Here is a 27,257-nt window from a genome sequence, read left to right on the forward strand (position 1 = left end):
TAATGTGACATTTAGGAAAGCGTAGACTTCACACAGGTCAGCGGTCTCTCCAGATGAGAGCACACTGCTTTATGAAGCTCAATTGTATCCTGGCATTGTAATTCTGATGGAATTAGCTTTTTTATTTCTGCTGCCCTGCCAACAGCAAGCTCGTTTTCCTCCGCTGTGTGACGCTGGAGTCTTTGAACCGTACATTAGGAGCTGGCTGCTGAGCTGCAGCTTCTCTTCATCTGCTGCTCTCATCTCCCGCTCTCTACACTCCTCCTTGAAATGAATGTGTCTTTTCATTCAAAGGCCAGAGAAAACCTTTGTTTTGACAGTCTGAGAGGAAACTGTGTCACCTGAACTCTTGATAGGCACTTGATTAAGAGTCCTGCTGACACACAGATGTGAGAGGAAAGGATGTGATGCATTCAGGCTCAGTGGAGCTGCTTGGAGCAATACAATCAGCTGTCACAGTAGATTTTATTGTTCGTTTAGTTTTACATTTCATATGCATGATGAAAGAATGTTCTTAAAAGGGATTTTTTTAGTATATTTTATTCATATTTAACCCCATGTTACTCTGAATTATTTAAGAACACTTTGAATGGTTCCACAGTGAACCAATAGACAAAAAAGTGATGTGAATTCCGTATCACAACTTCCTGTTACAATCCTCCTCGTTTCTGATTCTGTGTTCACCGCGGAGGCTTTGGAGAAAAACAATGCTTCTTTAAGAATTGAAGGTAACCTGGGGAGATTGTTTGGGAAAAAAATGATGCTTTTGTGTGCGAAGTATTTCTTGAAGATGTTATGTGGCATGAAACACATATCTTTGACATCAACAGAAGAAAGTTAGTCAATATTGCAGATAGTCCAATTAAATGTAATCATGTAATATTAATTTAGTCATTCAAGAATCATGTCATCGAACTCTCAGCTAGAAATCATTAACTATATTTAATATTCTGTGGAATATGGAATATGCCTCGGCTGTAATGCTACTGTGTATGATACAAATCTAACGTAGTGATTCTTAACATGCTGTCCTGTGTTTTTTTCTGTGTGTGCAGAGCTGGAGGTGGCGAGGATGAGCACTGATGGGAACTTACCCGATCTGAAGTTCCCACAGACCGGAGGACAGGGCAACTCCATCCACCTGTCGGCCAACACGCTCAAGCAGCACGGGAGAAACGGTGAGTCCTAGTCATGCTTCAGTTGTCGTGTTTTATTCAGGATGTGATATAACAGACATGGCTATACAAAATACATTGCTTTTAATTTCTTGCATGTCTTACATTGCATGGAAGTCTTTCAGTAAATTCATTACAGATGCATTGAATGACTTTACATGTTCCTTCCAAATCCTCTTATATGGTCTGCATATAAAACACCTGGATGGATGTGAGAGTTGAAATAGGACCCATGCTGTACATTCGAGAGCTGCCTCCAAAGTAAAATGAGGCTGTTAGAAACAATGAGAAATGTCCACGAGTAATACCGGTCCATTTTTAGATTTTATTATCAGCCCCCGCGGCGCCCGGCTCCTCTCAGCTGGAGGACGCGTCCACGTCCAGCCGGGCTCAGGATCATTAGAGCAGGGTGGCCCATATCTCCCCGTCAGACGGCGCCGTAGCACCCTCACTGTTTCCTTTTCATCTGAGTGAGTGATCTCAGTCGCGGCAGGAGGGAGCTTCCTTTCATATCAACACTCCACAGTGAGGCTGCAGGAGGTGATGGTGAGGAAGAGGATTTTAACGAGAGGAATCGTCGCCTTTCTCAGTGCCAGCAGTAGAAGAGACTAACCACATTTTTGGGATGCTGAATTCAAATAACTGTCTGTTGATGTTGGAAAGATTTCTATCCTCTTGTGGAATTATGTTGGCAACCCTGACGCTCGTCTGTGTTTTGACAGTTTACAACAGTGTTGCTAAAGCTCACTGGCGTTTGATATTATGTATAAGCCTTCGAACTAGCATATTGTTGTTAAATGATATTACCACTCATTATGTTTAGGCCCTTTGTTGTTTTTAAGGCTCAATTCCTTGTTCCACTTGAATATAATCTTAATCCTAGAGTATGCAAACATATTTTAGACATATAGTGAAGAGTCTAGCTTTGTGGCACCACAGAGTTTAGCGCATCTCTCCTATTATGTGTTTGTGAATGTATCCTCTGCTCAGGACTGAGTGTTTCTGTCCCATCGTCTTCCTACAGGTGAGATCCGGATTGCGTTTGTCCTGTACAAACACATCGGGCTCTACCTCTCAACGGAAAACGCCAGCATGAAGCTGGGCAGCGAGGCGATGGCAACCAATTACTCGGTCATCGTTAACTCCCCGGTCGTCACGGCGGCCATCAACAAGGACTCCAACAAAGTGTACCTCTCCGACCCGGTCATCTTCACCATCAGACATCTGCAGGTACGCTGTGCTTTCGGTCTCTTTTGCACACAAAGAATCCCATCTCAAAGTTGTATTCAGGAGGTGTGAAGGATGGCTCACAGAGTGTTGCTGTTGTTGTTTATTAGTCCGAACAAACACTAGACTGATCTCTTGAACACATATCCATCACACTGAGCCTCACTGCAGGCTGCTGAGTCATGGTGGGGAGCCACGACTTCTCCCTCTTGACTCCATTATCTTCTCCACACTCTGCTTCCCTCCAAATATCCCTGTTTGTCTGCGAACAGCGCCCTCAGCCATTACCATGCGTGTTGAACAGCCATAGGAGAGTTGCAGCAGGTCTAATGTGTAGGAGGGACCTGGCAGGAAGCAACACGGCAGAAACACCCTGCAGAGGGAAGTCAACTGATGGTCAAGGGGCAACATCAGCACAGTTATTGCTCTGAATCACCTGCCTTAAGAGTCATTTGCAGATTCCATTTTTTTACTGTTTTGATAAAATGATGCCCTTTCACAAAAGTGTGTTTCCTGCACTTCTCAGCTTACTGTCTGTCAATCACGCTAAATTGACATAGACACACCGACATTTACATATAGAGTGCATTCTGTGTACACCGATGGCTATACAATGAATCGTAAAATAATCATGCGCAATTAATCAAACTTGATTGGATGCAATATTGACTTTTTGCATGCACAGAAGCGTGCTGTGGAGCATCAAATGAAGACTCTGACGCTCTGATTATCTGGCCTACTTGTGGCTGCAGGACAGCATATTTTAGTTTCTTTGAAAAATAAATAATATTTAGCGTACAACTACTCACTAATAACTGTGATAATCATCTTTACTTATATCACATCAGCTGGCAAACTTTATAACCCCTGAATACCAACAAGCACTTTGGTCCCAGCTGTGTGCGTCACTTTGTTAGTGTCCCCTGGTTTTCAGCTACTTTGCAGGGGATTCATTTATGCAGCACTTTTAGTCAATGCTGCGCATGTTTCGTCAAGTTGGGGAAGATGTTTCTTCCTTTTGGCACTTTTGTGTTTTGATATTTGTATTGTTTCAAAAGCTGCAGCACATTTCTCCGAATGGAAATATTTTGGGCCAGCGTAAAAATGATAGCTTATTCATCTAGAGTACGTCGAGTCGACCTTTACTTTGCCCTTGAAAATTAACCTTAGTTTTCTAATCTCAAGTGCTATTTTTTTTAGTTCTCCACACTTTATCCCGCTCTGATGCTGAGGTTGTGGATCGCTGCTCTTCTGGGGAGATGATGATGTGTCCTCTGGTTATTGTTTTGCTTCCCTGCCTCACCACTTAATGGGACTCATTAAAGTCATTAATGGGACGGAGGGTCTTCCTATCTGCTCGCCGAGGAGTCTTTTACACGCCGTTTGGATGTGTGAAGGGTAAACTCAGTCAGCGGCAAAATTACATTCACAGAGGATAAACCTTATTAGACTAATTAGCCTACAGCGAGAGTGAGAGTATGACAAACTGCAGCTCCTCGCAGAGTTAACAGTAAGACGGCAGACATGTTTAACCTTGGCAGATGTGCATCACAAAGAAAAGCCACATCTGCTTTGCTTCTGAAGACACAAAATAAATTGGGCTCAAGAGGGAAGGGCGGTTGATGTATCTAGTTATCATTCCTTTTGTTTTGTTGTGCAGTGGATGCGGGTGACTTGTGTAAAATGGCGAGCGAGATAGAGGGGCAGTCCATTAGAGTTAAAAAGAAAGTAAAAAAAAAACAAAACAGGCAGATGTTGCATGATGCTGTCTGACAGTAAAACCAGCTTCATACTGAAAAGGGCAGGAGAAAACTATTCTCGGGATGTTTATTCTGCAAAGAAAGGATTTAAAGAGCCTGTGACACCATCCCAACAACTGTTGTGCAATGAAATATTGGGCTACTAGTAATCTCGAACCGTCAGTTTAAAAAAGAAAAAGCGATACCGTTTCGTTAAATATCAATAATTTCGAACATCGCGGGGAAATTCCTTCACTCATTTTGAAGTTTTGGGGGAAGCCGGAAGTGACGTCAATGCGGGAACGCTTCGAGAGCCAAACACGGACAAAGTGTGTTGTGTCATGCGTAGAAATGGTGAATTACTGAGTTTAGGCACGTTAATAACTTTTTAATGAAGTTGACTACAGTATATTCATATTTGTCAGTGCTTTCATGTCAATTCGGCGACATAAATATACATGATCGTGGTGAAGATGATGATTACATTAGGATTACAAATCGGGAGTGAGAGCTGCTGAATTTCCTCCCGTCGGATGTGATATAAAAACAAATCGATTATTTTTGTGGTTATAAACTCAAGTGGATGAAACTACATTTATTAGTGCTTTCATGTCAATTCGGCGAACATATGATACATTAAATGATGAGTGAGGATGATGATTAAAAATCGTTTGTTTGAGCCGGTCTGCATTTACTGATGAGAAAACAAACCGATGCTTTTTGTAGTTGTAGTACACCAACAACGTGGATTAAACGTGTGGTTTTTTACCACAATGTTGGGGAAATTAATGGATAAAATGCACGGATTATTATTATTATTCCCACTCCGATCGGGACACTAGGTCCACCGTTTCCCCGCAGCGAGGCTCCCCCCGTTGACAGTTTACGTGGGCTGGGTGCAGTGGCGGACTGTGGATGCAGTGGCGGACTGGCCATCGGGACGAATCCCGATGGGCCGGTACCGAAGTGGGCCGGTCGGATAAGTAACTAGCACATCCCCCATAGGCGGCGCGTGAGGCTCAGGTTTGAGAAGGCTAAATAACTTCTTTTACCTGACGCTGTCCGCCTCCGGCGTCTATAGAAAAGAGACTCAGTGTGCGGAGTTTAAATCTCTCAAGTCATATTACAGGATAAAGGAAATACAGTTTAAACTGCCGTATGCAGAGAAGACGCCGACGTGTCGCACTTATCATTCAGATTACATCATCAATCAGATCATCGATCATATAATATCATAATATATCATATATTTCCTTATCTGAGTCAGCTTCTCCAGCCTCATCTGGCCGTGCAACACTCACAGTGTCACAGACTGGATGCAGAAGTATTATTTAACACATTATGTTGACGAAACACTCGAAACAAATGTAATTAAAGTCAGATCCACTCGTGTCTTAGACGTGAACGCGCTCTCAGCTAGAGAGAGAAACCCTGGCTTGATTTACCGAGTTGATAACCAGCGTCGTAGGACCGCTTAGCGAGATCTCGTTTGTTAGTTTGTTGTTGTTAGTTTGTTTGTTACTCAAACATATCCAGGGTCTGTTGAACTGGCTTCGTAGTACAGGGCACAGGTGGCTAGCAGCGCTAATGTCAAAGACACAGACATTATACATTATATTTGTATTTTACATCCCCCGCTCCCCCCGTTGACAGCTCGGTACCGAAGTGGGCCGGTCGAGAGTCCCGGGATGATTTTTAGTCCCAGTCCACCACTGGCTACATGACCATATGATCGCCCATATTGACGCACCTCATTCTTAAACTTAGAAGATACAACATAAACCGATCCTTCAGCCTCATATGAGCTCTCAGACACGTTCAACATTAACCTGTCATCGCTGTCTGAGCTTGCTGCTGTGTGCGCCGTCGTGCGTTTACATCTGACTGTATATATATAAAGGTTTACATGCAGATGCTGGGATCCTGGACGGTGCAGCTGGAGCGCTGTGCCCGCAATGACGTCACCCATAATTTGGCGGGACTTGAAGAATCCGCGAGAAGATCCAGAAAATTGTCAACATTGAAGGCAGATTAATGGTTATCAAAGTACAAATATCCAAAATCAGTTCAGTAACGGTTTTCAAGGGGACAATATGTACTCAAATTGATGGGTTTGGATGATGGGGGAAAACCGTGTCACAGGCTCTTTAAGCATTTGACTTGATAAAACTACCGGTGATAAACTCCAGACCCCTTTTGACCTTGTCAGGAGACAACATGCGGCTTCACGCAACTAAATAAATGTTTCCGTTCTAGATTCAATATGCAGTTTTTCCACAAAGACACACTCAAAAACATTTGTATTCACCTTTATTTTCCTGTGATTTGAATATTGCACTAGTCCATATTGCAATATTACCGTACTTTTCGGACTATAAGCCGCGACTTTTTCCCCCATTTTTTGTGTACAGCTAACGGCCACTAGGGGACCTCCTAAATCTATGGATTTTACAGGTAAACTTAACCACCTTTAACACTACGGGCTCTATGACCGGTCCGCGCCCGCCACCTCTAAGGGGCGGGCTCCAGCAGGAAAAGCTGGAGGCCGGAAAAGAGTGAGACAGGTCGCGCGCCAAAGTAAAAGTGGAACCGAGAGACAGAACGAGAGCAAGACAGACGGACAATTTAGCTGCTGCGGCTTATAAGCAGGTGCGCTTTATAGTCCGAAAAGTACGGTACATTACTTGTTAGACGCTTTTATCCAAAGCGACTTTCATACTCAATACTGTGAACAATTTGGGGTGAAGTGTCTTGCCCAGGGACACAACTACATGTTGACTGCTTGGGGTTTGAACCTGTGACCCCCTGAAGCCAACTTCAAGGCTCTATCCACTACGCCACACGCCTCCCAATACATTGTTGATCTATTGTCATAAATCAAATAAAGAATTCTCAACTGTGACAAAAAGGACAGATTACTCCACTTAAAGGGGGCAGCACTCATGTGTTCCTGTTATTCATGTTTTCCCTCTAACAGCAGTCTGAGGAGAACTTCAACCCCAACTGTTCGTTCTGGAGTTACTCCAAGAGGACCATGACGGGTTTCTGGTCCACGCAGGACTGCCGCCTGCTCGGCACCAACCGCACACACACCACCTGCTCCTGCACACACCTCACCAACTTCGCCGTGCTCATGGCCCACGTGGACGTCAAGGTAGGCAAACTCTTCCCTCCTCCGGCTTCTCGGATGACCTGTTTATCATCAAAAAGTGCAATTTACCAAGATGCAATCGAGAGGAATGAAAAGGCATTGATCCGTCAGTACTGCTTTACACAGCCGCTTACAAGGAAAGTGAGCTTCAGCAGTTTCTGTTTGTCAATATTTGTTTTATATTTCCCTTGCTTTTTAAGTTCACAGGGTTGTAATAGATTGAGAAGTGTTTGCTGACCTTCACAGCACTTTGTAGACTAACATTTAAAGTGCCAATAAACACACACACACACTCTTGATATAGTTTTAAACAATGACCCTGTCTGTGTAAGTGTGTATCGATTGCAGCCGCCTCAAAACTGTCGGTGTAACAGCCCGGATTTATGATGAGCTGCAGCAAACAATGCCTGTTTCAAGTACATTTATACACGATATATCCTTTAAATAAAGTAGTTTTTTTTGCTTTCTAACCTTTATGTAACACTTGACTGCAGATATAGACTATTTTTGTGTCTCTTTTGCCCCTTTTCATAGAAGTAGAGTGGTATCACTCTGCAGGTAAATGGATGAATGCATCTTTAGCAACACATCATGTTTCTATAACGACTAAAATGCATCTATTTGCTTATTTTATTTATGCATGAAAGCAGTCTTTTGTTTACCAATAAAGACAGAAAAGAGAGAACAACAGACACGTTAACATTGTATCCTCATATCGCAGGATTTGATCAATGCGCCATTTGGGTTTTTTTTGCCTTCAGGGTAGCTGCAGAAGTGGAATGAGCGCAGTTAGTGTGAGTGCCGGAGAGCAATTCATTGGGAGGTGCTAATGGAAGTTGTAAAAGAAAATAAGGCCTGTTCCAGTAAAGGAAGTGTAATTTGGCTTGGAGATGTGTGTGTTGTTTTTATTGTGGGCAGCACTTTAGAAAGCTCAGTGGGATGTCAGAGAAGAAGTTCTCTGTTGCTGACAGACGGATTAATAATTCCTGTCACAGGAAGTTTGAGGAGTTGCCGCTGACAGGGAGAGTCTGGTCGCTGCTGAGGCATCTGCCTCTGAGAGCCTCTCTTCTCAATCAGCGTCCCAGTTGGCTCTCGTCCACGAAACCACTCCAACTGCCTTCACTCTGCAAAAGGCATGCATGCACACAGTCTGAAATTCATCTTCCTCCTGCACACATGGCTCCAGGGAGGGCTGGGTGAGCGGTTTCTTCCAGAGGGAGCCACTGTTTGTCAATCAGCAGCGTGACTCTGCTGCCACTAAGCTCTCTGCAGGCTGAAGGCCAGGCTGGAATAGAGAGGGAGGCGCGAAGAATGGGATCCTTCACGCGGCGAAAGCAGAGCGGGGGGAAAGGAAGCCGTAAAAGGAGCGCTTTCACTCAGCCCAATCCTTTAGTGGTTTGGAAAGGCCGGCTGGCTTGTGGCGATTCATTCACCGGAGGAAAGTGGACAGTTGTTACATCCCAGTTCTGAGTGATAGCGTTTTTCTCCCCCTACCTTACTCTTGATCTTCTCTCCACTCTGCTGTTATAAAAGGCCGCTGGATGGCAGATACGGAGGCTTTTTATTTGCCAAACTGTCAGTGTTGTATCTGAGAACACCGGTGAAAGGAGTGTGTATGTGAGAGGCAGAGAAAGACATTTCAGACATTACATAAATGCAAGAGTCTTTGTATCCATGGAAACAGGACATACCAATGCTGATCCCTGCATTGTTATTACTCATTACCCTCGGAGCAGCAGATTATATTCTAACCTTGTTTATTTCTTTAGTGGCATCGAAGAGAAAATGGGCGAAGCTGTAATTACAATTTCCCTTCAGAGGACAGACGCTCCTTGCCGCAGCGCTGCCATCATCTTTCATCTTGTTGTTGTTGTTTAGCTCACGGATGCTAGGCGCGCGACGCATAGTGATACTCACTTTATCTGGTGGTGTTTCAGCACCAAGTGATTGCATGCAAAATGCCACATAATGTGCATGAGGCATTATGACCGCTCTCCTTTTGTCTTTGGTGCTGATTTCAATGTTTAGGAAGCGGATTTAACGTGCATTTGAACATTTCATCCCACATCTCGGAGGGAAAGACTACAATCTGTCGTCAAAAATTGATATGTAGAAAATATATATTGTCGTCTGAAAATGGGAATTATTATTGATCCGTTGTATATTATTGTTCCTTAATCTGTACCATAAAGTCTAACATTTCCCAGCTCTTTCTGACCGAAATGCTGTCATAAAACTAATATATGTGCACTATGGGCCACAGCTGTGCTATTATTAGACACCTCACACAGTGTCTCATCAGGATGAATTATGTTTGAAGTCAACTAGTTCCTCAGAATAATCACATATGGTAGATAAAATGTGCGCACACCCAGATCTTTAGAGCCTTGAGGGTTTCTAATGCAGTGCCCTTAACTGGATTAGCTCATGTGAGATCTTCCTCGAGAATTCATTAAAGTCCAATATCTGAACCGAGCGCTTCAGCCACTCAAACGGTATCTGTCGGACGCAGCGATCAGGTAACGCCACTCAGACGATCACAGGGGTATCGAGAGATGCCGCCATGTCGCCACTCGAGCTTCTTGTTTGTTCATTTTAAAGCGATTTCTGATGCCTTCCACTGATCCGGAGACCCGAGGGGAAGAGCGCCGCTGGCCGCATAAACAAATGAAAACCGTTCTTGCAGACGGCAGCTGCGTGTGAGAGATTATACGTCTCTTTGGTATCTTTAAATCATGTTTTGCAGCAACTTATTTGAATGTGACTTTGCTGAGAGCACTGATGATTGCAACCTCAAGATGTCCTGATTTTGAGCCCTTTTACTGTGTTTGAAGAAAACGTATTTTGTTCTCTATCCTGTAGATTGGTGTTTAGTTTGATTTATATTATTGTGTCACGTATAAATAATACATCCAGAAAGATAGTCCAGAAGTGAACACCAACAAATGGCCCATCATGATGCGTTTCACAAGCTGTATAAACCAAAGGAGCGACTCAAATAACAAATACCAAGCATTTCATTATTTCATTGTCAGTGCATCAAAATGACATTTCATTTAAGATACTGGAACAAATCTTAGCTCACTATAATACGGACAAATCACGAGAAAATGTCATTGATTCTGACATTATCCTTATTCGCACTGGATGCAGTTTAATTCTTCCAACTTGAGTGTCCAATTAAACATCTTTGATTTAGTTTCAGTACCATTTATTCGTGAAATGATGGAAAACCCCAAAAAGCATAAAAGGGCCCGTTTAAAACATAATTCAGGATTTTACAAGAGATCTCTGTACCCTTCAGAAGGGTCAGTGTCAGCTTGGTTTTGGCCTTTTTGTTGCATACACATTCTTTGTCACAGCAGTCAATAAAACAACAAGGAGAACCATCATGTCAACAGGGTCTTCCTCAAACATCTTCATTTATAGTCATCGAAGCACCAACGGCTCTGTCTTTGAATTAAGGTCCACAATGTGAGCATTGAGATGAGAACACTCCCTTTACATAAAGCTGAAGCGCCAGCTGAAGACATATGGAGCCGCAGTGCTTCCCCCTACAGGCCGTTATTCACGTAGTCGATGTGTGTGCTCAGATAGGCCTTCGGGAGGCATTGAGCTGCTGGTAAGTGCCACTTTCCCCGACACACCAGTTAATATAAATCAATGGCACATTCCCCTGCATGATGGAGAGGGCGATATTTGGGTAACATTCATCACTGTCTTCACGGGACATCTCCAGCCGAGCACCATCAGACGCTAGCTGTGATGAGAGAGGACGGTCAAGGTTAGCGTTGTGTTTCATGTTGTACACACGGTGCTGGGAATAAATCTGTTTAAGGCACCGCCACAGAGGATGGAGACCGCATTAAGTACCATAGCAACTGCAAGTCCTGCTCCGGCGTTATATCATAGTTATCGCAGCTCTGAACACAGTGTGGCATGAGGCGCACGTGCTGAATGTCAACTCCCGCCATGCTCGCTGGGATATCTCCCCCAGCCCTTTTAAACCTGACAAATTTGCCTGGCAACTGATTCATACTGCAACTCCGGATCATAAATCCTCAGCCGTACCCTAGGTGAGGGTGTCACATGACTCCCTGCAGCGGGCCACTAGCCCTCAGCATGGCCTGACCGTATTTCACGAGAGCAACGCCGCAGCAGATTTATGCATTTTAATTGGATTGGTTTTATAGCCCCATGCTGGGAGCGGTTCGGTTGGGATGAAGGGTTGACGCTCTGTTCTCTTCTCCACTTCACACTTCAGAGAACGGGTTCAGGAGGCTTTGGCTCTGGACATGGAGTGTTATGGTAATTAAGTGCGTCTGATGTGAAGTGAGGTTCAGATGGTTCGACCGGCGCGATGCAAAATACTCGTCGCCACGTCTGCTCCTACTTGTCAGAGTGCTCGAGAGCCCAGAAACCGTACTCTGTGCTACACGGAGAGCAGATCAGGGGTAAAGCCAATCTGCCCAGGCATCCGTCTGCTGGAATGAGCAAGTATGTGTGTTTAAGAAATAGGAGAAAAACTGAGCAGAGAAGATTGGAAGACAAATCAAATGTGCACAAATGTGCCTCGCTCCACTAAGTACCATGGGCGCTGTGTGACTCGAGGACACAGCGAGTACATTTCTGAAGAAATTACGTCCGGACGCGTTGGAGCCTCCTGGACTGATTCCAATCATGAGGTGAGCTGCCGAGGCTCTGCAGATCACATCATTTGCCATCCTGCCTGGGCACAGACAATGTGGCCGGCCACGTCTCAGCCATCATGCACCTCCCAGAACAAAGACATGACTCCTCAGTAAATCCATCACCAGGTGTGGAGACTTCACGCCTTTCTCTCTGACCTGGCCTCTCGCCAATGGGAGGTGAGATAGTGATGGATGGTGCGGCAGACCCCAGGGTCCCCTCTCAATGTGCAGCAGCTAGTACCACCCACCGGATCAATACCTCTGTGAGGCTGAACTGTGTGTCACATGGCAGGCTCCGACATCTGTTGCCACCCACTGTGTGTGCACCCCTCTAAAGTACGCCTCACACAGACACACACTGTAACATCTTGCGCCCCCCCCCTCGCCCCTCCAACATATACACAACGGCTCATCAGGCAGGAAAATCAAAAGAGCGCTCTCCCCAGACTGGTGGAGCGCTGCGGCTGTTATTGTAGCCGAGCGCCTTAATGATCAGCATCTGTTCCCCTCTCTGCTGCCTCTAAACAAGGCTCTCTGCCATACTACATCCCCCTAGTTCCCTCACTGTAACTCTACTGGGGGGGGCACGGAGAAGAAAGACAAACCACTCGTGGGTGTTGATGGTCTCTCTCTCTCCCTGCCCCCAGAAAATAAACTGCTGACCTGCTTTAAAGATGAGCTTGCCTGAGAGATATGCATGCCTTCGAGCCGTTGTTTCTCTACGTAAGCAAATATTTCCCTATAGCTGAGGGTTTTGCATTATCTGCTGCAAGCCCAGGCTTTTAATATGTCTTAAGACTGGTTTTATCTGGTCTGTGATGTAAACACTGTTAAAAGGAGTAGCTTCTGTCTTCAAAATGTGCAACATTCCTGTGTTTTAAAATAGCTAATGTTTGATCTACCTTACCTACCACACATAGACATGTTGTCCAGATAGTAGCTGAGTCCCTGCAGGAATAACAGTCAGTCGTTTTGGTTAAAATATCCCCCACCCGTCCCCCCTTGGGGTGTCTCTATTCCCCCCGGTTGCTAGATAGTAAACTGTCAGATGACGTTGCAGTCCCTAAAACCAGATGTGGGTTTTACAGGCAATCTGCACATCTGCTTCCCTGACGTGTGCTTGTTCAATGTTAAACATTGTAGAATCAGACGTCACAGATGAATCAACATCTCCCTGCCATCTTCAAAATGGCTCCTTTTCAACTGATTTGAAATATATCTATTTATTAATATCATTATTTAAAATAATGAAACGGTCACAATGTTTGCTCTGATCACGTCGGTCTGACTATTTCTCAATTACTCGTTATTAGGCTATCTGTTGCAAACATCTTAGCTCCATTTTAGCATTAACTTAACATTGTTCATGTATTTATTTATTACTTTAAACAATTTGTATTGGTTATCCATAACTTTTAGCTGTTTCAATCACGTATGCATTACTTTAAGCTAGCTTGTAGAGTTGCAGAGCAAAAGCAGAAATGCTCTATGGCCCGGTTTACACATTTCTAAGCTCCAGTGCTAACGGGTTTTTCTTGGCAGATTGTTGGCAGAAGGATAATTCTCAGTCTTTGTTTAAGGCCACATAAGTCGGTTATTCTGCAGATTCGGCTGTTTTTGGGCAAGTTGCCTTTTCCCTCTTCTGTCCAAGTATCCCTGTGTGCACTTGGCTTTTATGGACTGATGTAAATTCTCTTTCATAGCCGCGGAGGAATCGCTGTTGATCCTTATCTCTCCCGTAAAGCCGCAGATTTATGGTCAGGAAAAGACTTTTTAGAGCCCAGAACTGGCTGTGGTTGCAAATTACACTTTGAAAAGAGAAACATTTCTAAAGGCATCAGTGGCAGTTATTGAGCATGTCGTGCTTTGATTGTATTTCTGTTGTGTTAGTGGGAGACACCTGCCGCGCTCTGGACCGCTCACTTTGTTCCACTTGTTTCCTCAGCGAGATGAAACAGTTCAGATTGATTCATGCCGAGTCATTCATGATTGATGTGTGCCACCTGTGGCTCAATCTGGCACGGGGTATTGATAGCACTTTACACACAAACTAAATAATATTTGAAATAAAAGAGGGGAGCTGCTGGAACTGGACGGTGATTTAATTGTCATGTTTTTTTATCAGCATTGTCTTTTCCTTACAGTCAAACTAATCTGTTGGTCTGTGTCCAATATACATTTTATATATATATAAAATACTAGTTTGTCTTGGACTTTGCTGCAAGTTGACCTCCTCCTTTGTGCCCTCCTCGTGCAGAACACAGACCCGGTCCATGACATGCTCCTGGACGTGATCACCTGGGTGGGCATCCTCCTGTCTCTGGTCTGCCTCCTCATCAGCCTCTTCACCTTCTGCTTCTTCCGCGGCCTGCAGAGCGACCGTAACACCATCCACAAGAACCTGTGCATCAGCCTGTTCATCGCAGAGTCTCTGTTCCTGGTGGGCATCAACCGCGGGGACCAGCCGGTAAGACACCTTCTATGGAGTCCTTTATTTAGCACCTCTGCAATACGCCTCCTGCACAACGTACTGCAAGAGTGATACATTTCTAAATAGTTGCTTTTACACTCGGTATGCTAAGCTGAGCTAAGCTAGCTTGCTGCTAGATCCAGCTTTTAACAGTTTTCATTATTCTTTCACACACACATACGGGTTTTGGGCCGAGGGCGACACCGTACTTCCGGTATCCGCCATTTCACGCGAGGTGCAAGCAGAATATCATAGTCTATTGCCTTAATCAATATAGTCAACTCTAAAATACCACATATATGCAATGGCATGATAATATTATTGTGACAAGTGGGGTATTCACCTGGTGTTTCCAGAAGATAGACGTAGATGCAGCCAAAATCGACCGAAGGCCACTTTCGAGAGTCGTTTTTCCATACATCTGCAGGCAGTCTGTAAGGGCATTCGGACAACCCACACAGCTCTAGTTTACGCTGGTAACGACCTAGAGCACACCCCTCCAGTCCAGAGATGTAATCCGAAGACATGCAGCGATTTCTTCGGTCGTTAATTCAGAAAAAAAAACTAGTGCGATCTGCCTGGCTACGTTAGCTAGCTGTTTATATTAGCACCTCCAGGATATTAGCACCTCCAGGAAAATGGCGTATTTATATATATATATGGCGCGCGTTGCATTGTGGGTAGCTCGTGACGTCACTGTGTGAAAGAATTCAAACATTAGACTTCAATCAAGCTTTCTTATCGTATACTCTTGCTCAAAACAAAGTTGGTTGAACAGAGTTAATTTGAAATCTTAAGTGTTGGATTTAAATCATTAGGCTAGGTAATCTAATGTGTAGACCTACTGCAAAAGTGATACATTTGTTCATGAAATGAAAGTGTCTAAACAAATAAAGACATGAATAACAAAGTTTTATACAAATAATTGTTTCTAATTCATAGTCCAGAGAAGAAAAGCATTTATATTAACCTCCGATTTGAAAAGGGAGTGTAACCTTTGCGGTCCCTCCCACACAGAGAGAGAGAGAGAGCCTGTGGCCATGAACTTTTAGATTCTGCTCGGCACTGAGAGGACATACTGAAAGGAGAGGAATAGATTCACTTTATTTCACAAACACTCCTCTCGGTCCCCTGGCTGCAAAAGCAGCAAACACTCACTTGAGATGACGCTCACACAGAACACACATGTTATTCTCTCGGGTACTGCACACACTCAACGACATTAATTCATCCTTTCACTCCCTAACCTCGTCATGCTGCACTTCTCACATTTATAAACTCTTCAGAATCATCTGCATTAATCCTTCCGACACACTAAACCATCTTTTAGTAACTGGAGTTTCAGCTGTGTGTGCCATCTTCAAGGGTGTGTGTTCACACTTTAGACACATGTCATTACATGTGTACTGGAGGGCGGAGGGCTTTGCTCCACCCACAGCTTCATGCTGTCGTGCCACTTCTGTTTCCAATGAGGCACAGTTATATTTGCTCTCGGGTGGAAACGTACTGTAAATGATTGCATGTCATTTATTTAATATCATTGTTTAAAACATGCAGTGTTATCCCAAGCATACCTATAATTCACTTCTGTATTATTAGCTGGACTATGTTAACCAGAAATACATGACTCCTAGTTGTAATAATAATCAATAATGATATCCAAAATAAAAAGAATGTCACTTTGAGAGCGCAAAGACCAATGGTGCATTCACATGCTCCTGGGAGAATACTATTTCCAGAGAAAGGGACTTTTTACAAAACAAACTGCTGTAAATGGTTGAATAAATAAATACAAACATTCAGCAATCCAATGTTATAAATAATAACAATAATACATTTTATTTATACAGCGCATTTTTGGGTACTCAATAACATTTTACGGTGTAACATGCATAAAAACAACAATTAAAGAACACACTTAAAATACATAATACCAAAAGATTATAAAGTGATTTTTTATTCGTGCAAGATGCATTAAATAGGACCATTTCAACTCAACCTAAATCAAACAAATAAAAGTCATAACAATAGTTGCATATTAAAAGGAAAAAAAAACATTAACAATTAAACAAATGTATCGAGTAAATAATTTAAAAAAAGTAATACAAATAAATATCTCAAAAGTATATTTAAAAAATTGAAGGCAATAACATTAAAACATATTATACGATTTACAGAGAAAGAAATATACAGTGTTGTTATTTTCAGCCTAATGGTTTAAAATGATAATAATATCCCAGTTTAACCTCAAAGCTTCCTCTTTGGAGTTAAAGAAAATGCTCTGGCTTTTACCTCGCCCTCTATAACCTTTTATGGGTTTGATTCACCGCCCGGCTCTAAAATCACTCTCCTGCACTGCAATTAATGTCCACTCAACCTTTTAGTCATTTAATTGAACCCATTTCAGTGACAAAACTCCCCGATTATGTTCAACTGTGCCGATAATTAGATCAATCCCTGACAGTGGCAGTGTGTCTTATTATTGTTAGAAAGTGTGTGGGCACATGCAGACTTAGAGAGTGTGTAACTGCACGACGAGCTCCTGCGCACCTGGCCGCAGTATTAAATGCTCTGCGCTCCAAATGGCTGCAGGACTCCTCTTCTTCATATCTCCCTTTCATCCATGCCAGCGACAGCAAACAGGAACACATGGGCTCAGTATCTGCAGCTCCTGCCAGTCACCACAGGCTCACTTCCAGCAGCCTCAGCCAAACAGAGCTAAGCAATGCTAATTGTGAGGAAGGCACAAACATGCAGAGGTCAGAATATGCTGTTCGGTTATAGTCACATATTCTGCCCTCTAGCAAGGCATTTAATCCTGCAGGAAGCCAGAGAATAACTGATTAACACTCACACTTCCCTTCCTTCCCAGATTGCTTGTGCGGTCTTCGCCGCCCTGCTGCACTTCTTCTTCCTGGCGGCCTTCACGTGGATGTTCCTGGAGGGCGTGCAGCTCTACATCATGCTGGTGGAGGTGTTTGAGAGCGAGCACTCACGCAAGCGCTACTTCTACCTGGTGGGCTACGGGGTCCCCGCGCTAATTGTGGCCGTTTCCGCTGCGGTGGACTATCGCAGCTACGGGACCGACCGGATGTGAGCTCATTTCACAATCTGTCCTAAAGGCTGCGGAAGAAATGGTTTCCCTTTCTGCATGCAACATTTCTTTTTTTGGGGTTCCGCTTTAGACGAGTGGTTGCTAAGATAATTACAGTTTAAATGTGCACAACAAAAAGTACAGGCAGAAAGTCAAATGTGTCAAGTTGCAATGGATACCAAAGAGAGCAATTTATGTTAATGGGGAGAAGACAATTCTACTTCCAGTTTTAGAAAATAACGTCACATCTGGGGATTGTTACGGTGCAGGGAAGGCTTTATTTGCTGACCCTCACATACCTGTCTCTCCACCGATATAAAAACCATGCTAACAACAGTTTATTTTGTTCGAGGGTCTCTCACAATCTTGCAGTTGATGCTACAATAGCTATAGCTCATCATCAACTCTTAATGAAGCCGAACGGGGACGGGAGCTGCTGAATGGACATGGTTCTGACAGTGAGAGATGCTCGCGTCACGAGATAGTATTGCTGGATGAATGGCTGTTGTGGCTAATGTCAGCATTTTAGGATGCACAAGTTACATCAGGATGAGGGGGGGGGGGGGGGAGGGACTATGAGCAGGGAGATGAAGAGGGGAAGAGAGAGGAAGAGACAGCAGATTAACAGAGAGACACACACTGCCTTTTAGTATTTCCTTCTGAAGCTGCATACACCAAGTGCTCCATAAAGCAGAGCAAGGATCGCCCCCCGTTCCTCAGAGTAAATCTCAAAGCCATCTGAAATAATGAAGACCAGCATCAGCAGTTTGCTTCCAAGATGTTTATCATATATGGCCCACACACACACACACACACACACACACACACACACACACACACACACACACACACACACACACACACACACACACACACACACACACACACACACACACACACACACACACACACACACACTGGTAGTTCCTGGTGATGGATGAGGTGATAGCTGCCACCGCCTGAGCCTTGGCATCATGTGAATAATTAAAGCCTGCCACCGGTGGAACAATTATTCTCTGCTATTGAAAGATGAGGGACGGGGCGGGACGAGTGTTGAATAGCAATAAGTGTGTGAGTGTGTGTGTGTGTGTGGGGGGGGGGATTTAAGGGGCTATCGCAGCATTATCATAGGTGGTCTTGTTTTAAATATCCAGCAAGTGACCCAACATTAAAGTGGAAACTGAACTCAGGAGAGCTTTATTAAATTGCTCTTTGAGAATGATTACTCTCAATGGACCCTTGAGCAAGGCAGCTCTTCTGGAGTCAGGATTACTCCGTTTAATGAAAGTAATACATCAAACCACTTGGACCCTCTTGAAACCAGTTTCAGTAAAGTAGTTGTGTTACTGGAGTGCAGAATAATGGCTGGGTTTAGTTCAAGTTCTCCCCTGTAGATATTTATTGTAAATATAAACACTTGTGTTTACTTTCAGCCCCTCTCGTCAAAAGCATGATACGCTCCAGGCCTGACAGACATGTTGGATGCATTTGAATTCTTACAAACATATCTGCAAATAACCATATTGCTTTAATATATAGTTAATTGAAACCTGTTGTGTTTATTGCATTTTCACTTCAGCAAGTATTCAGGACTCAGGGTAAATGTTAGCTATTAGCTGTGTTAGATATGTATCTTTAAAGCACACTCGTTGGGATAGTTTGGTTAATAATAAACACATTTTCATCTTTTGGAAGGAGCTTGTATTCGTAGTTTCTCTCAAAATCCTATTTATTTATAACATGCTATACTTTGGGTTTTCTTTTTCGAGGGCGGTTGTGTTACATGCTTCTTCACTAGTGGGCTTCTAAGGACACCAGCTAACCGGGTGTATTTCAGTAGAGAGAAGGCTGACACTGAACACATCACACCAACATTGATAAGCACTGCAGGTGGAAGGGAAAACTCATAGTTTTTCATCAGTGGGTGAACTGTCCCTTTTTAAGATTATAGTTTAAAGGGGCCCTATTCGCTCACGTTCAGGTTCATATTAGCATTTAGAGCCTCTGCTGTGACAGGCAGGAAGAAACAACAGCCTGCAGCTCCCACCACCCACCACGTCTTTACATCTCTCTGATCTGAGGAGGAGACGAACAATAAGAAGCTTCAGCGTCATTTCTTTCCACGAGCACACACGCTTTGATGAGCTGCCAGTTTCTCTCTCTCTTTGCTCTTCTTTATGCTTCCATATGTGCTTTTCTGTTTCCTGCTCTTATCCAGTGGCATCACTTCCCCTAGTATATGCTCTCTGCTCACACTGACACTTCTGCAGTGACACACATGTGCATTCTGGTCCTTTTGCAGTGGAGGTTTTAAAAGCAAATACATTTTCTTTAATGCGAGACAATGGGACCAAAAAGCCTCCATCAGATCGTGCAACAATTGTTTTGTCAAGGACATTTTAAGAGACATATTTGCATATTTCTGTCTTTCTGCAGAACTATTCACCCCTATTTTCTTCTAAAGTGCCCCCTGGCCTTTATATGGTTTAAAACACCCTGAAATGCCCCCCCTTGAAAGACAACACGCCTGTATGAACTATCATTTTACAGTGTCCAAAAATGGAGGCGTCTTTCTGCTGCAGCAGCGGAGATTAACAGATTAATAATTCAACCACAGGTCATAAATCATTTTGTTGCTATTTCTAAGCATCACTTCCACCTTCTTCTGTCCTGTTGCTCCTGTGTTTATTTATTCTCACTTCTTTTGATATGATAGTAAGGTCAGGAGAGCGTGGTGTTTAATTATTGACATTACATTATTACATTACATGTCACTCGTTAGACGCTTTTATCCAAAGCGACTTACATACTGTGGGCAATCCCCACAGGAGCCATTTGGGGTGAAGTGTCTCAGGGACACAACGACATGCTGACTGCAGTGGGACTTGAACCTGTGACCCCCTGATCCCAACACCAACGCTCCACCCACTGCACCACACGCCTCCCTTGACGTAATTACAGCAGAGTAATTTAGTGAACATGTGAGGCTCCTTGTGTTCGGACATGCCAGGGTCAAGGGCAATCCAATTCCTTCTGAGTGATACTACCTTTCAATTAAGAACTGAGTCGGTCATCAATGATCCTCTGTAATGGTAATATCCTACTTGACCCCACACATTGAAACCGAGTCGAAGCAAAAAGAAAGAGTTTCTCAAAATTAGCACCATAGTCGAAACGGAGCAACATTTTAGGAAACCAAAAAAACGAAGTGATGTCTGAATGTATAAACACATTGTTAACAAAGGCATATAAAGACATGCAACTAATATGAACCTGACAGTGAGCAGAATTGGGCCTCATTAACTGTGACACCTGTCTTCTGATCAAAGCCCATTGAAACTCATTGAAACTGAAAACCTTTTCCTTCACATTCCTTCTCATGTCCATCATTCTCCAGCCCTTGCAGCAGTCTGTGTTGTGAAGAGCCTGTTCGTCTGAGTCACTTCCTCTTGATGTATATCCTCGCTGTATGAAGCCATAACCTACATCTTTCTCTCCCTCCTCTCCCCCTTATTGCAGATGCTGGCTGCGCCTGGACACCTACTTCATTTGGAGTTTCATAGGACCGGCAACCTTGATAATTATGGTAAGCGAACCCCCCCTCCCCCCTTTCTGCTCATTAACCCTACTTAGCCTGCGGGTCGTTCCTTAAACGCTCCAGTGAGATCCCTTCCTCTCCCTCCTCTTTCCTCCCTCTCTTCTCCGCCCTGTTGAGCGCCGAAGTCTCCGCGGGCACAGCTGTCCCGAGAAACAGATGAGGGGTGTGAGGATATATCGCAGCGTGTCACCCGCTGCAGTCACCGGCTGAGACCAATTTGGGGGGGGGGGGACGAGAGGGTAGGAGGGGGGAGACGTAGAGAAAAGAGAGTGAACTCTGCTCGGTATGCAGTGTTGGAGTAATCCACTCCCAGAGTATGATTGATTCTGTTCCTGTTCCTACTCTACTACACTACCTTTCTCTACCCCTCACACACACACACACACACACACACACACACACACACACACACACACACACACACACACACACTCCCTATGTCTTACACGATTAGGACAACCCATATTTTACAATAACTTGACTGATCCCACTGCTTTCATTTTGATTATCTTTTAAGACAATGATAATGTAACATCAATAGCATATTAACATTCATTTGAATGATACTCTTTCAGTGTTTAGTATTGCTATTATGATATAAACACACGTTAGTTGTGACGGTTAACATGCTGCTGCTTCATCGGGGGGGGGAACCCAATTTGGAAATGAATAAATGATATCTAATCCTATGTAAGTCATTCAAATGAATACTGTTATAACTTACAAAAGGTGTAGCAACATTTCTCAAACAATAGTGTGTAACTTTTAGGGCAAAGTGTATTTCTATTCTCGCCTCCTATTATCTTAATATTAGCTGTGCAGCAGTGAAAGCGTACTAGGTGCTGTACTTCCTGAGGAGCCACTCCGGCACCCTTATTTAGCGAGCAGGTTTGACTCATTATCTGATTTTGTGATTTCAGACTTGCAGAGAAAAAGGAAATAATGAGACTTTTTTGTCAAAGGCAGGTGTAAAAGTCAAACTGAGACTTTCTTGACTCAGCTTTATTAAGTTTTCATTTCACATTTTGAAACCTTGTGCATAAAGAAACAGAAGTACTCCAAAGGAAGTCAAATTTAAAAAGTGTCCTTTCGTGGTACAATTAAAGTGTTGCACTGTTTGACATCCCTCTGAGTAAAGGATTTCATCGCTTGTGATATAGCAGGGGAATTGTTGATCTGTAGTCCCTGGACAGATGTTGTAAAGTCACCATTAAAACAGATTATATTTAAAAATTTAAAAATGTAATTGTGCAATTTCTGTATGGAGGTATTGAAACTTTTTCAATCGACAGAACTTTAAAAAAATCAAGCATTTCACCAAAAAATATATCAATGCGAAGTGTATTTTGCTTAGTGTAAAAGAAAAGGACCTCAGTGGTGTTGGCAGTTATTCCCAGAGGTTTTCTCTAAGTGTGAATATGATGAGACAAGTGTGAGGAAGTCATACGTGCAGCCCTCCTCTTCCTCTTATGTTTCTGTTGTTCCACCATCATGCACTCATAGGATGTCTCTGCTCTGGTTGGCAGAAACTCATTTAAAATGAATGAAAACACCCCCTCTTCCTCTCTTGTGTCCCTCAGCTGAACGTGATCTTCCTCGGCATCGCCCTCTACAAGATGTTCCATCACACGGCCATCTTGAAACCAGACTCTGGTTGCCTGGACAACATCAAGTAAGAGCCCTCGGATCATCCGGATATCCATTAAAGTGGAACAGAAATATCTCCTGGTGACGTGATGAAAGCTTGGCTTAGAGTGACAACTGAATTGTGTTTCCTTCAATGAAACACTGCTAAAGTGACACGTGTGCATGTCCCTTTTCCTGACCCCCCCCTTTGAAACCTTATCCAACTGTTTCAAGGTTTTCAGGTTTAAGCTACCTTGCTAAACTTTAACCCCACGGGTGAGTTTCATTTCAGTTTTGCTTAAAGTTTCAGATAAATAGCTTTTACTTGAGTCCAGACATCTGGTGGTGCAATATGTTACCGTATGTTCAGCTAAAATACCCCTAGTGGAAAAATAAGAAAGGACTAGTTGTATTGCTTGTTTTAGGGTTATGTGTACAATGCTGCTTGATTTGAAGGAGTTCAATCGTTTAATTATGATGCAAAAGCCAATTAGCTTTAGTTGTTTAATCCATGAAACAACATATGTGCACACTAAAGGTCTTTACATACAAATAAACCACATGAGAATCAGTTGATTAAAGGCCCTACAGCTCAAAGGATCATTCATGTTATCCATATGTACTGCAAAGATATTGATTTGTGCAGCTTTTAGTGCCAAAGCATTGCATTGTGATTGCACTGTGGATCTTAAAAGCACCCGTGATGTGTGCATTACACTCCACAGATCACGCAGTAGAAGAGTCTCGTCTTCTCAAAGTTTCCCGCAGAAGTGTGTGAGATGTGTCTGTCCTCTGGAGGATGACGGTCTTTGGGGTCACTGTGTTTGACGTCAGCTGCAGCTACCTGGTGTCAGGGGTGGGGGCTCCTCCACAGATGGTGTAAAGTTGTTTTTCCGCGCGGTGCTATGATGGATAAGGGTCTCTGTTTTTGCTGTCTGCCTGGCTTTTTGAAGCCGGTGTGGACACATTAGTGTGCTTTATGGCTCGGGTTGTTCTCTGTGGCATCGCATCGCTGGGCGTGTGTCTGCCCCGTCTGCCCCCTCCTCTCTGCACGGGGAGACACATAAACTCCAGCTAACATGGTGTTGCTGCTGCAGTCAGGCTGGGTTTCTATGTGAACACACCACAAGATGTGTGTGTTCTTTAAGTGCTGCTTCTGATTAAACTGACATCACCGTCCCTTTAACATGACATGTAAAGATGTTCAGCGTTTATTAGATTTGTCACTTAAGTTGCTATATTTTAGGGCAAAAAAGTATTTAGTCAGCCACCAATTGTGCAAGTTCTCCCATGAAGATGAGAGAGGCCTGTAATGTTCATCCTAGGTACACTTCAACTATGAGAGACAGAATGGGGGGAAAGAATCCAGGAAGTCACATTGTAGGATTTTTAATGAATTAATTGGTAAATTCCTCGGTAAAATAAGTATTTGGTCACCTACAAACAAACAAGATGTCTGGCTCTCACAGACCTGTAACTTCTTCTTTAAGAGCCTCCTCTGTCCTCCACTTGTTAACTGTATTAATGGCACCTGTTTGAACTCGTTGTCAGTATAAAACACACCTGTCCACAACCTCAAACAGTCACACTCCAAACTCCACTATGGCCAAGACCAAAGAGCTGTCAAAGGACACCAGAAACAAAATGGTAGACCTGCACCAGGCTGGGAAGACTGCATCTGCAATAGGTAAGCAGCTTGGTGTGAAGAAATCAACCATGGGAGCAATTATTAGAAAATGGAAGACATACTGATAATCTCCCTCGATCTGGGGCTCCACGCAAGATCTCACCCCGTGGGGTCAAAATGATCACAAGACCGGTGAGCAAAGATCCCAGAACCACACGGGGGGACCGAGTCAATGACCTGCAGAGAGCTGGGACCAAAGTAACAAAGGCTACCATCAGTAACACACTACGCCGCCAGGGACTCAAGTCCTGCAGTGCCAGACGTGTCCCCCTGCTTAAGCCAGTACATGTCCAGGCCCGTCTGAAGTTTGCTAGAGAGCATTTAGATGATCCAGAAGAGGATTGGGAGAATGCCATATGGTCAGATGAAACCAAAATAGAACTTTTTGGTAAAAACTCAACTTGACGTGTTTGGAGGAGAAAGAATGCTGAGTTGCATCCAAAGAACACCTACTGTGAAACATGGGGGTGAAACATCATGCTTTGGGGCTGTGTTTCTGCAAAGGGACCAGGACGACTGATCTGTGTAAAGGAAAGAATGAATGGGGCCATGTATCGTGAGATTTTGAGTGACAACCTCCTTCCATCAGCAAGGGCATTGAAGATGAAACGTGGCTGGGTCTTTCAGCATGTCAATGATCCCAAACACACCGCCCGGGCAACGAAGGAGTGGCTTCGTAAGAAGCATTTCAAGGTCCTGGAGTGGCCTAGCCAGTCTCCAGATCTCAACCCCATAGAAAATCTTTGGAGGGAGTTGAAAGTCCGTGTTGCCTAGCGACAGCCCCAAAACATCACTGCTCTAGAGGAGATCTGCATGGAGGAATGGGCCAAAATACCAGCAACAGTGTGTGAAAACCTTGTGAAGACTTACACAAAACGTTTGACCTCTGTCATTGCCAACAAAGGGTATATAACAAAGTATTGAGATGAACTTTTGTTTTTGACCAAATACTTATTTTCCACCATAATTTGCAAATAAATTCTTTAAAAATCAGACAATGTGATTTTCTGGATTTGTTTTTTTTTTTCTTCTCATTTTGTCTTGTTGTGGACAGGTGTCTTTTATACTGATAACGAGTTCAAACAGGTGCCATTAATACAGTTAACAAGTGGAGGACAGAGGAGGCTCTTAAAGAAGAAGTTACAGGTCTGTGAGAGCCAGAAATCTTGTTTGTTTGTAGGTGACCAAATACTTATTTTACCGAGGAATTTACCAATTAATTCATTAAAAATCCTACAATGTGATTTTCTGGATTTTTTTTTTCTCATTTTGTCTCTCATAGTTGAAGTGTACCTAGGATGAAAATTACAGGCCTCTCTCATCTTTTTAAGTGGGAGAACTTGCACAATTGGTGGCTGACTAAATACTTTTTTGCCCCACTATAGCTTAGCGGAGCACTTTGATCCAAAACCCCTCTACCTAACATTGTCCTGCTCCATTTCTGTGTCTTACTCACAAGATACATTGCATACTTTGTTCTGCGGAAAAAGATTGACTGCTGGAGTTCGCAGCGTGGTTTGATTTATTACAGCGGCCTCCCATAATGCACCACACAGCTGACCTTCTGACCTCCGAATCTTACCGACCTCGAAGCAATCTGCAGCGTTTCAGATGACCGTTGGAAAAAAATAAATGGTGTGCTGCTTCTGTCAGCCTCTCATTCGCCTGACACACTTGAAACCGTTCTCAACACGCACCTGCACAAAGCTTAAAAACAGGAAGTGATAAACACAAACAGGAAGTAATAAGTCTTCAAAGCCAGTAGTGTGCTTACTGAGTTATCAAGGTGTGATGATAGTACGGGTTAATGCAGTCATGTTAATGAGGTGGGTCCTCTTTTGTCTTATTCCTCCTTATGGTTTGATGGCACGGTTTCTCCTGAGATTTCATCATGCTGCTTTCTGTTAATATGAATGTTTTGTATCTGTTTCTCCCTCCCTTCTTCTTTTGATTTGGCTGTGTTTATCTCTTAACATCTTTCTGTTTTCTATCCATGCATTTTTTTTTTTTTCCTTTTCATTTTAGCTACCGTTATTATGATGGATGTGTTATTGTAGAGTGGCACTGGTAAGATTTCACAGGATGTAGAGTAGATTTGATATTGTGTTTGATGTGTGTTTCCCTCCTCTCCTTGTAATGCAGCTGCCCTGTGATTCATGGATTAAAATATGACTCCTGCACTACTGTAGCTTTAAAAAACTCACTTCTAAATGCATCATATTCAGAGCATAATGTCCTCAAATGGGGGACTTTGCATAGCTTCCTCTCTGTGCAGATAAAAGTCTTCAAATGCTAACGAGATGATTTCAAAGACACAAAACACCGATGCCAACATCTGAAACATCTTGATGTCTTTGAGCCAATTCACATTTTTAGCATACCTTTGGTTCAATAATGAACCTCCCGTCGGGGTGATCACAGCATTTCCTTTATGCACATTTCAAGCAGGTTTAAATGACCAATTCCAATCTCATACATAAATGATCTGTGACATTGCAGTGAACGCTAAAGGAAGTCATTTTGAGGGGAAATGCTGGTAATTCGATGCCACAGTCTGATAGCTCTCTGCCTATAATTATAGGCAAGGCAAGTTTATTTATATAGCACTTTTCTGTACGCGACAATTCAAAGTGCTTTACAAAACAAATTCAAATACTTTTTAGGAATAAATACATTAACAACACATTATACAATTTTACAACATAATTGTAGATTCCTTTCCGTTTTTCTCTAAGCAACACAGTCAATTGTATCTACTGCACAGAGGGATAGAAGATTTATATTGCACTAGCATTCAAA

General features: G+C 43.3%; 1 protein-coding gene across 12 annotated transcripts in view; it reads left to right on the top strand.

Annotated features, from left to right (window-relative positions):
- Positions 1-27,257, top strand: part of LOC117463686 (adhesion G protein-coupled receptor L3-like) — a 236,490-nt gene that overhangs the window by 198,013 nt on the left and 11,220 nt on the right. For all 12 annotated transcript variants that reach the window (XM_071206493.1, XM_071206494.1, XM_071206497.1 and 9 more), the window contains exons 12-18: positions 1,056-1,178; positions 2,200-2,405; positions 7,119-7,295; positions 14,241-14,450; positions 17,326-17,546; positions 21,067-21,133; positions 22,726-22,817. In XM_071206493.1, coding sequence (XP_071062594.1) covers positions 1,056-1,178; positions 2,200-2,405; positions 7,119-7,295; positions 14,241-14,450; positions 17,326-17,546; positions 21,067-21,133; positions 22,726-22,817 — 1,096 coding nt within the window. The remainder of the gene's footprint in view (positions 1-1,055; positions 1,179-2,199; positions 2,406-7,118; positions 7,296-14,240; positions 14,451-17,325; positions 17,547-21,066; positions 21,134-22,725; positions 22,818-27,257) is intronic.

The sequence above is a fragment of the Pseudochaenichthys georgianus genome, chromosome 18, assembly GCF_902827115.2.
Source record: "Pseudochaenichthys georgianus chromosome 18, fPseGeo1.2, whole genome shotgun sequence".
In the NCBI taxonomy this organism is placed as follows: Eukaryota; Metazoa; Chordata; class Actinopteri; order Perciformes; family Channichthyidae; genus Pseudochaenichthys; species Pseudochaenichthys georgianus.